Here is a 14353-nt window from a genome sequence, read left to right on the forward strand (position 1 = left end):
TGCCGAAAAGGCTTTTGACCGGGTCGGTTGGGGCTTTAGGAGGTCTGTACTGGAGCATATTGGATTGGGTCCCCGGATGCTTAACAGGATAATGGGCCTTTATAGATCTCCCACAGCACGGGTCCGCGTAAACGGATCCTTATCCGATTCCTTCCCCATAGGCAATGGGACACGACAAGGCTGCCCACTATCCCCTCTACTATTTGTTCTCTGTATCGAAGCTCTCGCTAGAGCCATTAGGGCCAATGACGGCATTACGGGCTTGACGATTGGCGATACGGAACACAAACTTTCCCTGTTCGCGGATGACCTGCTAGCCACAATAACGCACCCGATCTCCTCCCTCCCCCATTTTATGCGAGAGCTATCCCACTTCGGTTCACTCTCCAACTTTAAAATCAACATGCCCAAATCATGCGCCTTAAAACATCTCCTTTCCCCCCGACACCATAGCTAAACTTAAACGATCCTTCCCCTTTAATTGGAACACTTCTCATCTGTCTTACCTAGGAATACAGTTGCCAAATGACCTATCTCATCTATACGCCTTAAACTTCACCCCCCTCCTTCGAACACTCAGGGCTGACTATAGCAGATGGTACCTCTTGGCTGGGAAGGGTGAACGTCGTAAAGATGAATACCCTCCCCAAACTACTCTACAAACTACAGACCCTTCCCATACAGATTCCAGACTCCTGGTTCAGATCCATCCAACTGTTAATACAACAATTTATCTGGTCTCGGAGACGGCCAAGAATAAGCCGATCCATTATGATCCGCTCTACCCGAAATGGTGGTTTCCAATTGCCTGACATCAGAGGCTACTATTGGGCAATAATGCTCAATAGGGTTCTGGATTGGACGAGGAGTCGAGAAACAAAGCAATGGGTGGATATAGAGGGGCTATATATGCAACAATTCCCAGAGATCTTTCCCTGGCTCCCCTCCCTGCCTAAACCCCCTTCCCCCCACCCAAATATTACTATTCCCCCCACCCTATCGTTTTGGAAAAAGGCGCGCCGCTGGCCCTTTCTCTCTTCCGATTTTGGCCCATTGACCTCTTTTTTAGCAAACCCCGACTTTCAGCCCGGTTTGACTCCCTCCCACTTTCGTGACTGGGCCCTTGAAGGCCTCTCTAGAGTAGGCCAGATGACAACCTCCACAGGAGTTAAACAATTCTCAGAAATACGGTTAAAATGGGAAGTTCCGCAACGTGACTTTTGGAAGTACCTACCGCTTAGACACTTTTTGCACTCAGAGCGTAGGTATCTCCGAGCCTCACGCGAGTTAACACAGTTTGAGAGGATGTGTGTCGCCACATGCCCCCCCCCAGCACACTATCTCCTTACTTTATAAACTACTACAGACCCCAAACGCCCAGACGCCCATACCCTTCAAGCTGGCCTGGGAAAGAGATCTCGGGATCCCCCTGACAGACAAAGACTGGCAGTCGATATTTCTCAAATCCCACAAAAGCTCAGTCTGCATACAAGTCAGGGAAACCCAATATAAGCTCTTAATGAGATGGTACAGGCACCCCTCTCTCCTCCACTTCATGTACCCTGGAGTGACGGACAGATGCTGGAGATGTCTCAGTGCTACAGGCTCCCTGATGCATATCTGGTGGAACTGTCCCCTACTAAAACCATTCTGGAGGGATGTTATATCCACTTCTCAAGATATACTTCACACACCCGTCCCCACAGACCCAGCATTCTGGTTACTCTCCCATTCCTCATTCTCACTGGCTCAACATAACACGTCGTTACTTCGACACCTGTCTAATGCAGCGAGGGCGGTCATCCCCACATTATGGAGATCACAACTCCCACCCACTAGGAAACTATGGTTTAACAGAATTAATCATTATATGAATATGGAAAACATTCTCCTGGTCTCCAGAGATAAACTCTCGGAGTTCATGACCATGTGGATGCCCTGGATAGAGTACATGTCCTCTGAAGATTACAAGGACTATGTCTATGCTGCCAAATGATCTCAATGCACAATAGATCGAATAGATAGATTGTACCACATTCCCTCCCCAATTCAACTGTCCCCCCTAGTTTGGTCACAATATGTTTTCTCTCTATTATTCCTCTCATTTCTTTCCTCTCTTCTCTCTACAGCTTCTATACAATGCAATTTAAGATTGCAATTACACCATAGTATGGATAGATGGCGAGGGGATACCAGACGAATGTTATAGAAACACCTACTTACGCTAATGCCTATATTAACCCCCCAGCAATGGGGATGATGCGCCTCCCTACTTTTTAAGGCTATGATGTATTAGACCTTCGTTTGTGTCCTGACGATTCTCTTCCTCATCTGTTAAAATGTGATGCAATCTTTACACTGCTATGCTGTCCTAAATAAAAACAGATTATACAAAAAAAATATTACAGTGTTTGTATGAGTGTAAGGACGCGCCATTGCGGGGGCGGAGCTTCTTCCTCAGGCAGCCAGCACACTACTCAGCGCCATTTTCTCTCTCTCCTCAGGCTGCAGAGAACACGCTGGTCCTCTCCTCCACTTCTGACAAGTACAGGGTGCTATAAAGGGGGGGCACAAAGCGATTGTGGTGCATTTGATAGTGTATATTACTATTTAAAAAGCGCTGTTAGGCTGTGAACATACTGTGTTCACAGGAATTACTGGCGCTGGGATTGTGAACTGGCTGCTCCTATCCTGTGTCCCTCTGACAGAGTTTACTGTGGGTCTGTCCCCAAAATAAGTCCCAGTGTGTCTGTTGGTGTGCTGTACAGTGTGAGGCATGTCTGAGGCAGGGAGTTCCTCCCTGGAGAAAGCCATTTTAGGGACAGAGTTGTAAAGTGGTGGCGCTACCGGCACACCAAGAGCCTGCATGGGTGAAAGAGATACGTGACAGTATGCATCTGATTAACCGTAGATTAGATAAGTCTGAATCTAATGCTGCATGCTGGAGAAAATCTGTGGAAGATGTGATTTTTCAGGATGCTGTTATTCCTTATGCGGGCGGCCCCTCTGGGTCACATAAGAGACCATTTGCAAATGTTGTAAACATTGATACCGACACGGATTCTGACTCTTGTGTCGACGATAGTGAATCCAGAGAGATAGATCATAAATTGGCAAAAAATATACAATATATGATTGTGGCTATAAGGGACGTGTTGGAGGTTACAGAAACCACTCCTGTACCTCAGGAGAAGGCGTATTTATGTAAGGAAAAGAAGACCAAAGTCACGTTTCCCCCTTCACACAAACTAAATGCTCTGTTTGAAGGGATGTGGGTGAATCCTGATAAAAGATTTTGTATTCCAAAAAGGATTCACATAGCTTTCCCTTTCCCGGCTGAGGACAGGAAAAAGTGGGAGTCACCCCCTGTGTAAGACAGTGCACTTTCCAGGTTGACAAAGAAGGTAATTCTCCCTGCTCCGGGCACGGCTTCTCTTAAAGAGCCGGCAGACCACAAAATGGAAACGACATTGAAATCCATTTATGTTACCAATGGTACATTGATTAGGCCCACTATTGCCTGCGCATGGGTGAGTCGCGCTATTGAAAAATGGTCACAAAGCGTGTCATCAGAAATTGACACGATTGATAAAGATGAGATACTCCTTAAGTTAGGGAATATCAAGGACGCTGCCGCCTACATGCTGGAAGCAATGAAGGATATTGGACTCGAGTTCACAGGCCGCTAGCATGGCAGTATCGACTAGGCGGGCGTTATGGATTCGCCAGTGGAACACGGATGCAGATTCCAAAAGAAACATGGAGGCTCTCCTATATAAAGGTGAGGCCTTATTTGGCGATAGACTGGATGCATTAGTCTCGGCGGCTACCGCAGGTAAGTCGACATTTTTGCCCTCTGCGTCTGCACCGGCAAAAAAGACCTATCACCCGCAAATGCAGTCCTTTTGGCCCAATAAATACAAAAAGACGAAAGGTTCCCCCATTCTTTGCAGGTAGGGGAAGGGGAAAGAAGCCCACAGTGGCTCCAGGTTCCCAAGAGCAGAAGTCTACCCCTACTTCTGCCAAATCCCCAGCATGATGCTGGAGCTCCCTTGCGGGAGGCCGCTCGGGTGGGGGCACGTCTCAGACTCTTCAGCCAGGATTGGATTCTGACTGGCCTGGATCCCTGGGTGTTGCAAATAGTATCCCAGGGGTACAAGCTGGAGTTTCAAGACGTTCCCCCATGCCGATTTTTCAAATCGACCTTGCCAGTTTCTCCGTCAGAAAGAGAAGCAGTAACAGCGGCAATCCAAAGATTATGTCAAGACCAGGTCATAGTCCTGGTACCGTTGTCACAACAAGGGAGAGGTTTTTATTCAAGCCTCTTTGTGGTTCCGAAGCCAGACAGCTCGGTCAGACCGATCCTAAATCTAAAGGATCTGAATGGTTACCTAAGAAGATTCAAGATGGAATCACTTCGGGCAGTGATTGCCAGTCTGGAGGAGGGGGACTTCTTGGTGTCAGTGAACATAAAGGATGCTTACCTGCATGTTCCCATTTATCCTCCTCACCAGGTTTATCTGAGATTCGCGGTTCAGGATTGCCATTACCAATTCCAGACGTTACCTTTCGGTCTCTCCACGGCGCCAGGGGTATTCACCAAGGTGATGGCGGAGATGATGGTTCTCCTTCGTCAGAAAGGAGTCAATATAATACCTTATCTGGACGACCTCCTGATAAAGGCGAGATCCAGGGAGCAGTTGTTACAAAACATATCACTCTCTCTGTCAATACTCCAACAACACGGGTGGATCATAAATTACCCAAAGTCACAGTTGGAACCGACGACAAGGTTGTCTTTCCTTGGGATGATTCTGGACACAGAAGTTCAGAGAGTATTTCTTCCGCTGGAAAAGGCTCTGGAAATCTAGAAAATGGTAAAACAGATATTGAAACCATCAAGTGTGTCGATCCATCAGTGCATTCAATTGTTGGGGAAGATGGTGGCGGCCTACGAGGCCATACAGTTTGGCAGGTTCCATGCCAGAGTATTCCAGTGGGACCTGTTGGACAAGTGGTCGGGGTCACACCTACACATGCACAGAAAGATAATCCTGTCGTCAAAAACCAGAATTTCGCTCCTGTGGTGGTTACACAGCTCTCACCTACTAGAGGGACGCAGGTTCGGGATTCAGGACTGGGTCCTGGTAACCACAGATGCAAGTCTCCGAGGCTGGGGAGCAGTCTCTCAGGGAGAAAACTTCCAGGGACGTTGGTCACAACAGGAAGCCTGCCTTCACATAAATGTTCTGGAGCTAAGAGCCATTTACAACAGCCTTCAACAAGCGGTACATCTTCTTTAAGACCGTCCCGTGCAGATCCAGGCGGACAATGTAATAGCAGTCGCATAAACGAAAAGCAGAGCGGCAATGGCAGAGGCGACAAAAATCCTCCGCTGGGCAGAAAAACATCTACAAGCTCTGTCAGCAATATTCAATCCAGGAGTAGACAACTGGGAAGCAGACTTCCTCAGCAGACACGATCTCCATCCAGGAGAGTGGGGCCTCCACCAAGAAGTCTTCGCAGAGGTGACAAGTCTTTGGGGAGTTCCTCAAATAGACATGATGGCGTCTCGTCTCAACAAGAAGCTTCAGAGATACTGTTCCAGGTCGAGAGACCCTCAAGCAGTAGCAGTGGATGCACTGGTGACCCAGTGGGTGTTTCCGTCAGTGTATGTCTTCCCTCCACTTCCGCTGATCCCAAAAGTACTCAGGATCATAAGAAAAACAAGGGTTCGAGCAATCTTCATTGCCCCAGACTGGCCAAGGAGGGCTTAGTACCCAGATCTTCAGCAGTTACTCATCCTCGGCCTCTTCCTCCTCGGGAGGACCTGCTGCAGCAGGGGCCGTGTGTGTACCAAGACTTACCGCGGCTACGTTTGACGGCATGGCTGTTGAGAGCTGTATCCTAGCCAGGAAGAATATTCCCAAGGAGGTCCTCCCCACCCTTATTCAGGCCAGAAAGGGAGTAACGTCGAAACATTACCACCGTATTTGGAGAAAATATGTATCTTGGTGTGAATCCAAGAAAGCTCCTACGGAAGTTTCATTTAGGACGTCTTCTCCATTTTTTGCAGGATGGTGTGGAGTCGGGCCTCCGATTGGCATCAATCAAGGTCCAGATTTCAGCCTTGTCAGTGTTCTTCCAGAAACAATTGGCCTCTCTCCCAGAGTTTCAGACCTTCATTCATGCCTCCAGTGGCACCATGGGACCTTAACGTGGTATTGCAGTTCCTTCAATCAGATTGGTTTGAGCCTCTACAAAAGACAGAGTTGAAATTTCTCACTTGGAAAGTGGTGATGCTTTTGGCTTTGGCATCCGCAAGGCGGGTGTCTGAATTGGGGGCCTTGTCTCACAAGAGCCCTTACCTGATCTTCCATGAAGATAGGGCAGAGTTGAGGACTCGTCAACATTTTCTTCCGAAGGTGGTTTCATCTTTCCACATAAACCAACCTATTGGTGTGCCAGTAATTACCGACACATTCACTGAGTCAAAATCTCTAGATGTGGTTGGAGCTTTGAAAATCTATGTTGCTAGAACGGCTCGTATACGGAAAACAGAGACTCTATTTGTCCTGTATGATCACAACAAGATTGGCTGTCCTGCTTCCAAGCAGACTATTGCACGTTGGATTAGAAATACGATTCAGCAAGCTCATACTACGGCTGGATTGCCGTTACCGACGTCGGTAAAGGCCCACTCCACTAGGAAGGTGGGCTCATCCTGGGCGGCTGCCCGGGGGGGTCTCGGCATTACAACTTTGCCGAGCAGTTACTTGGTCAGGGTCAAACACATTTGCTAAGTTCTACAAGTTTGACACCTTGGCCGATGAGGACCTCAAGCTTGGTCAATCGGTGCTGCAGGGTAATCCGCACTCTCCCGTCCGTACTGGAGCTTTGGTATAGACCCCATGGTCTTGATGTCGTCCCCAGCATCCTCTAGGATGTATGAGAAAATAGGATTTTGATAACCTACCGGTAAATCCTTTTCTCCTAGTCCGTAGAGGATGCTGAGTGCCCATCCCAGTGCGTACTTTACCTGCAGTTTAGTTATTAGAGTTACACAAGTTGTGTTATCTTGGTTTCAGCATGTTGCTGCAATCGGTTCATGCCTGTTGGCGTGTGTTATGTTGAATGCCATGTGTGCAGCATTGTTGAGGGTGTGAGCTGGTATGTATCTCACCACTAGTTAAGTAATTCCTTTCCCCGAAATGTCAGTCTCCCTGGGCACAGTTCCTACAACTGAGGTCTGGAGGAGGGGCATAGAGGGAGGAGCCAGTTCACACCCAATGAAAAGTCTTTAGAGTGCCCATGTCTCCTGCGGACCCCGTCTATACCCCATGGTCTTGATGTCGTCCCCAGCATCCTCTACAGACTAGGAGAAAAGGATTTACCAATAGGTTATTAAAATCCTATTTATTCTTATTTACATTAAGACAAGGTGCAATCTGGCGATCCAGTAATCATGCATCAGTGGATCACATCCAGCTAGCATAGGACTTTAGAGAGGACCACTTGGCGTTTATTTACGGGTGTGTTATATGCATGGATCTAATCCCTTGCACGTATAACAGCATTGTAATTTCACCCCTGATAAACTGCTTGGTCCTTATGGAGCAAAACAGTCTGCGTCAAGTTACACAAACTGTGGTTCCAGACCGTACAGTCTGACGTTTGGGATTACATGGGGATGGGTGCATTGCAGTGATGTTCAGAGACAACTCACCCCAAACGTAGTGAGCAGGGTGCAACTGTCCGTCTTGTTCACCGACTTGACCGTAGTCAGGCAGTCTGTAACCTGGAGGAGAACGCAAAGGCTGTCACAGGAGTTTAAAGAAATGTTTCAGATATAAACACGTTTCTTTACAATCACCTATCTCCCCTCTGTGTGTTCCGTTGGGTACAATGCACACAGCTTATCCTACCTACTGCGTTCCACAGCTCAATCCTCCCTTCTACTAAACACGGTATGGTCTTTATCCATTGTGCCCTCACCCTGGACATGAAGTCGCTTTCCGTCCTCTCTTTCAGAGCATCTGCCGGCTTTTGTTCATAGCATTTGTATGTCTCTAGGTATCGCGCAGCCTCATCTGGGCTGTAAGGAATAGGATGCAAGTTAACAAGGTTACTTAGGCCCATTGTAGAACTTCTCCACTTATCCATTACTTTTTCAGTTTCCACCCCAACAGTTATGTCTCCCCCTGATGTACGCCATCATATATCCTTCCAGCCTACACACACATAAACAGCCTCTCTCACCTCCAGCTCAGTATCAGGGTGCAGTCTGCAAGGATACCGATTTTTGCCAGTTCCTTTAGTGAGAAGTGAGGGTCTTTCTGCAAGAGGAAAGAAAAACATCCAGTAAACACATCAGACTGCAGCAAGGACTCTTCTCAGGTTCAGCCTAGATCGTTCCACTTACCACGTCCACCTGCACCAAGAGAATACGGAGGGCATAGGACTGACCTAGGGTCCGCAGGCGTGTGTGTATGTATTCTGGATTCAGGTTATGATAACGCAAACTGGAAGAGTAACACAGGATCACTGCACAGCCACACTTGTACATAACAGACTACAACTGAAAAGTTATACACCAGAGTTGAATATACATTTTCTTTCATGTTCTAGTTAGATGAATGTACAACAGATGAGTAACGCAGTCTATGTATCAATCAGTATACTTCAATAATATTAATTCTAGTATGAACAAGAAAATAGGATATTTGGTACTGAATGTTATATTCCTTTCCCTGAATCTCACTGGGTACACTGCAACCTTCAAAAGTCTAGGTGTTGCGGGTGGGTTGGTTCTATATCGGAGTGGCTGAAGGGACCTTGTGACGTACCTAGGGGAGGAGCTACGTCACCAGGGGGAGGAGCTACGGGCGAACAGGGTACCCGAAAAGTACGCTCGCCACGCTTCGGGCACGGTGGCTCGCTTCGCTCGCCACCTGATTACTAAAGGTAATAGTTGGTGGCGTGGATAGTAGAGGAACTATCCCGCTGGCCTAGCTCCTCCCCCTTGTGTCGTAACTCCTCCCCCTTACGGAAAAGGTCCCTTAGCCCACTTGATTCTAGCATCTACCGTTGCGGGTGGACTAGGCACTTCTTACAAACTTACATTTGTTTACAGGTTCTCCACCAATCTACCGACAGGACCATAGTTTATTAACAAAGCCCATATTACAGAACAACATTTAAACAGAACACCACTAAGATGGGGCGTGTACACAGGGTCACCCAGATGAATTCAGGAAAATGTATTTAATGCGAGGACCAAGAGTCCTATTTTCTCATTCATCCTATGTGGGGAATTGCCAAAGCTGCCCCTAAGGGAGGGTACACCGAAACAGAACTGCAGCCAAAATGTTCCATGCAAAAACATACAAGCTGAAAAACGTTATTACAATGTGGACTGAGGACCAAGATAAAGCGTACAAGCATGAAACTTAAATATTGGTGGAGTGGATATAGAGGGCAGGATACAAAAGCAAACAAGTGAACCTCTAAGGCTCCAGACTGGGTGAATGTGAAAAAAAAATTTTCCTTGTCATGTATTTAATAATAATATTGTAGTCATGTATTAATAATAATAAATAAATTAAAATAAACATATTTATTCATTTAAAATTCATAAAGTATGAGGCTAAAATAAATATTGAATTGATGGTTTAGGAATGCCTAATAAAATAATTATATATATATATAAATCTGTATGGTTATTAATTTTTTTTTTATATATATATATATATATATATATATAATAATTCATTGTGGAGATTTCATATAGTGAGATGTGTGTGTATATATATATATATAACAATGCACAGCAGGCGGCACTCACGACTTTAAGAAGAAAACACAGAAATCCACCTGAGCGTGTCAACGTTTCAAAGTTTATAATCAAACTTTTTCGTCAGGACCGAAAAAGTTTGATTATAAACTTTTAAACGTTGACACGCTCAGGTGGATTCCTGTGTTTTCTTCTTAAAGTCGTGAGTGCCGCCTGCTGTGCATTGTTATATTATTGAGGATATTTTCTTCAAATGGAGGGCACCGGCTATTTTCAAGCATATATTCTGTCCTAACAAGGAGTGCTGCTGACTGGATATATATATATATATATATATGTCAAAAATAAGGAGAGCGCACCAGTGAATAATAATAAAAGGTAACACTTTACTTATGTCTGCTCTGTATCTCCCGTCTGATACAGAGCAGACGGCTTCTCCGTGAGAAATACCCCGCTAGCAGAAGGATCATTCCGTGGCGGCAGTTACCGGAGAAACTGGCTAAGTGCATCAATTTTAACTTACATGTACGTGGATATTTACATAAGTAAAGTGTTACCTTTTATTATTATTCACTAGTGTGCTCTCCTTATTTTTGACATTACTTAGAAACCCCCGACTCCTGGCAGGAGTGGATGAGCGGGCACCACATGAGTTAATTAACAAACTCTGGACTTACCACAGTGTGCGCGGATCAGAACTCCACATATATATATATATATTTTTTTTTTTTATTACAATGGTGGGGTGCTCTTTTAGCAATAATTTAATTTGAGCATAAGGTGAAGATTTGTTTGTGTTGGTGTGGGAATGTGTCCTGTTTTACAGGACACATTCCAGCAGCAGACAGGGTGCCTGTGTCCCCTGCGGGACAACGTCGCTGACAGCGCTGGGACAGCTTGTCTGTCCCCAGCGCCTGTCAGTGTGTGGCGGCGGGTGTCCGGTGCAGGGATTACCCTTTTCCCTGCACCGGACCGGAGGCTGCGGGTCGATTCAAACGTTGGCGCCCTCCGGGAGCCAATCGCGGCTCCCGGAGCGGCAGCCAATCAGAGAGGGACGCGGCGAGCCAATCGGCGCTCGCCGCGTCATAGGCCCCGCCCCCGGCGCCTGACGTCAGACGCCGGGCGGGAGCCTGAAGAAAAGACCGCGTGCGGGGGCGCGAGGTCAGAAGAGGACGCCGGGCGGGAAGAGCAGAGAGAAGACGCCGGGAGAAGACGCCGGGCCGCGCCGAAGAGCGGTGAAGAGGTCCTGAGGCCGCGGAAGAGGCCAGGAGACGCCAGGCCCCTTGAAGAAGATGTCCAGCGGCGGCTGGATGCGGAGAAGAGACGGAGGCGCCGCTGGCCAGGATGGGCCAGCGGCAGAAGAGGGTGCCGGAGACCCCTGGATCAGGTGAGGCCTCAGTGAGGCTACCCTCACCCCCTCCCCTTTTCCTCCCTCGACCACCAGGGACGGGCATTAGGCCCGAGGGCACAATTCAGGCACTAGGCCTGGGCGCAGATAGGAGATTGGGGGCCATTATTTGATTAGGTGGTTTGGGCATTAGGCCCAAGCCACCCTCTTTCTGTGGCACCAGTTAGGCGGGCACTAGGCCTGGGGGCATATCAGGCAATAGGCCTGTGGGCATTAGAGGGCATTAGGCCCTAGGGTATTTTGGCCAGCTAGGGATATCAAAAGGTGACGCTGGGTACTAGGCCCAGGTCACCCCGCGTGTGACAGGTTAGGCGGGCGCTAGGCCCGTGGGTGAAATCAGGCCTCCGGCCTGTGTGCAGCTAGGGGGCGCTAGGCCCAGTGAATAAGACCCCCGAGGTGAGTACAGGTGGCACTGGGCGCTAGGCCCAGGCCACCCTGAGGTATTTAGGTAGGCAGGCCTGGGGCCCACATAAGGGAAGGGACAGGAGGTGGGTAGGCCGTGCGGCGCCCACCCCCTTTCCAGCGGGAGGGATTTAAAGGGACAGCACCGTGTGATCTTGTATTCCGATATTGTGATGTAGGTTGTTACCGTGCAGGGCAAAGTGTATGCGTTGTTTAAGTTGTGCTTAGTTGTGTTGCACCACCCACACGAGCTAGTTTGAGGGCTCTGTTTATGTAGCTAGTGTAGCGGACGCACACTAGGGTAGTTTTTGGCCCTGCACGGCTGTTTCTCTTTGCCTCCTTACAGGGACCTGTAAGTGGAGAAGATCGGAGTGCAAGACTTGTGACGGTGAGTAGCATCCGTGTACGTTTGTCCCTTGTCTGTCCCCGAGCGCCGGAGTCGGGATTGCTCACGGACGTGAGAATACTTTTCATCACACTACGTGCGAGAGCGCGAGTGTGTGAAATCTGGGTGGCTGAGGCTTTGTGCCGGTGATGACCTTTCACCCAACCGGTGAAGGTCGCGGTCACCCCTGGGGTATCCCCTTTCCAGTGGAAGAAGGGTCGATACCCCCCTTGAGGTAACCTATTCTCTCCTCAGCTCGATCGTCGGTCAGCTCCGAGAGGGAATCGCCGTGTCCGGATCCGATTGAAGATTTCCAGGTCCGTTGAAGGTTCCGGTACCTGAAGGTGAGAGAGAGCGGCGCCTGGTGAGTACCGAATTTACACCTGCACGGCAGCAGGCACCACCACACCGCAGCCGCACCTCTCACATTGGTATACTAAATGAGGCATGTTCAATGTGAAGTAGTAGGTGGCATATAGGTATAGTGCTTAGTTGACATAACAGACTTGCAAAAGTCTGTCAGAGGTCCCTGCGCGCCACTACAGAGCCCAGTGAAATAGCCTGCAGAAGCGGCAAAAGGGTGTCCTCGAGCTGCCCTGCACAACCACGCGCTGCTGAGAAATGGTCTGCCGGGCGGGAAGAGCGGGTCCCCTCGCGCTCGCTACACTGACCGCCGCAAGCTCCTAGAAGAAGGGGAAGGTGATTGGCAGCAGAGAACGGTAGGGACCAATTACGGTCCGCCGGTTAGCGCGAGCCTTACTGTAACAGTGAATAAAAGAAGGCTTTTCAGCGCTAAGAGTCAGTCTGGAGTTCCCTCGGTGAGAGCGCAGTTCACTGTTGCTACCTTGCCACTCATAGAGCTGGAGTTGGCAGAGGTTAGCTAGCACTGGGGCTGAGCCGACGACGAGCAGCAGCATCATTAGGTAGTGCTGTGGGGCATAGGATTGGATGTCGCTGGAAGTTTCTCCTGCTACCGCTCACCTCCGCTGTAAACATTGAGGGAGCAGAGAGGAGACTGACAGTGCAGCCACCTAATGCAATACCCAGGGATATGCGTTGACCTTGCCTTAATTGCCATCACTCACGCTATGCTGTAAACATTGAGTGGTAGGTAGGAGGGTTGAGGACGCTGCCCTTATTGCACTGAGCATACAGGCACATCTTAAAGGTATCTCCCTCTCCTGCACCATAATGGCTGCAAACATTAGCAGAGAAGCAGGGAATGCTTTAGATGTTAATGCCATCAGGACGAGATATGCTGCTGTTAGCTGTGTGACAGGCTGCAATGAGAGCAGAGGCGTAGCAGCAGAGCCGGCCATAGGCAAACTAGGCAATTGCCTAGGGCATTTGATATGCCTAGGGGCATCAGCAGCTTCTGCTGATTAAAATGATATGCGGCATGCCTATATTCTGTGTGTAGCATATCATATGCAGATACAGCCACAGTCTCACACAGTATATAGGCATGCTGCATATCATTTTAATCAGCAGAAGCAGCTTGTGCATCCTAGCTACATAGCAATGCAAATAAAATGCATTTTCATAAAAAAAGGCGCCTGACATTAGCATTGAGGCAATATATGTGTAAGGGGCACTATGTGTGTCATTATTATGTGTATAGGGGCACTAATAATGTGCAGCGAATATGTAGGGGGCACAATGTGTGTCATTATGTGTATAAGGGCATTAATAATGTGCGGCGTATGTGTAAGGGACATTATGTGTAAAGGGCATTAATAAAGGTTGTCATAATGTGTAAGGCGCATTATGTTTATAAGGACATTAATAATTTGTCTCATATGTGTAAGGGGCATTACTGTGCGGAATTATGTCTATAAATGCATTACTAATGTGTGGCATTATGTGTATAAGGGACTCTACTATGTGGCATTGCGTATAGAAAGATCACTACTGTGTCGTCTAATGTGAATAAAGAGCAATAGGGTGTGGTGTAATGTGAATAAGGAGCAATTCAGTGTGATGTAATGTGAATAAGGGGCTCTACTGTGAGGAGTAACGTTTATAAGGTAAAGTGATACTACTGTGGGATGTAATATGAATTATGGACACTATCGCATGATCAAATGTGAATAAAGTTGCAGTACTGTGTGGTGTAATTGGAATTGGGGTTACTATTGTGTGGCCATGCCCCTTGCCAGCAAAAACACACCCCTTTTTGGGCTGTGCGCCAAATGTGCGATCTGTTCCTATTTAAAATATAGGGGGTACAAACACCAAAATAAGGACTGCTATGGGTGAGGGGTGATGGTGCTGGGAAAGAGGTGCAAGGTCAGAGACGGAACCAGCGGTGGTGCTAGGGGGCACCAGCGGTGGTGCTAGGGGGCACCAGCCAAAATCTTGCCTA

At 48.0% G+C, this 14353-nt stretch overlaps 1 protein-coding gene across 4 annotated transcripts in view; it reads right to left on the reverse strand.

The window, feature by feature from the left end:
- The window catches only part of ERCC1 (ERCC excision repair 1, endonuclease non-catalytic subunit), a 68218-nt gene that overhangs the window by 26731 nt on the left and 27134 nt on the right, over positions 1-14353 (reverse strand). For all 4 annotated transcript variants that reach the window (XM_063958445.1, XM_063958442.1, XM_063958444.1 and 1 more), the window contains exons 6-9: positions 8423-8522; positions 8260-8336; positions 7996-8095; positions 7727-7798 (exon numbers count right to left, since the gene is read on the reverse strand). In XM_063958445.1, coding sequence (XP_063814515.1) covers positions 7727-7798; positions 7996-8095; positions 8260-8336; positions 8423-8522 — 349 coding nt within the window. The remainder of the gene's footprint in view (positions 1-7726; positions 7799-7995; positions 8096-8259; positions 8337-8422; positions 8523-14353) is intronic.

This window comes from Pseudophryne corroboree, chromosome 3 (assembly GCF_028390025.1).
Source record: "Pseudophryne corroboree isolate aPseCor3 chromosome 3, aPseCor3.hap2, whole genome shotgun sequence".
Taxonomy (NCBI): domain Eukaryota; kingdom Metazoa; phylum Chordata; class Amphibia; order Anura; family Myobatrachidae; genus Pseudophryne; species Pseudophryne corroboree.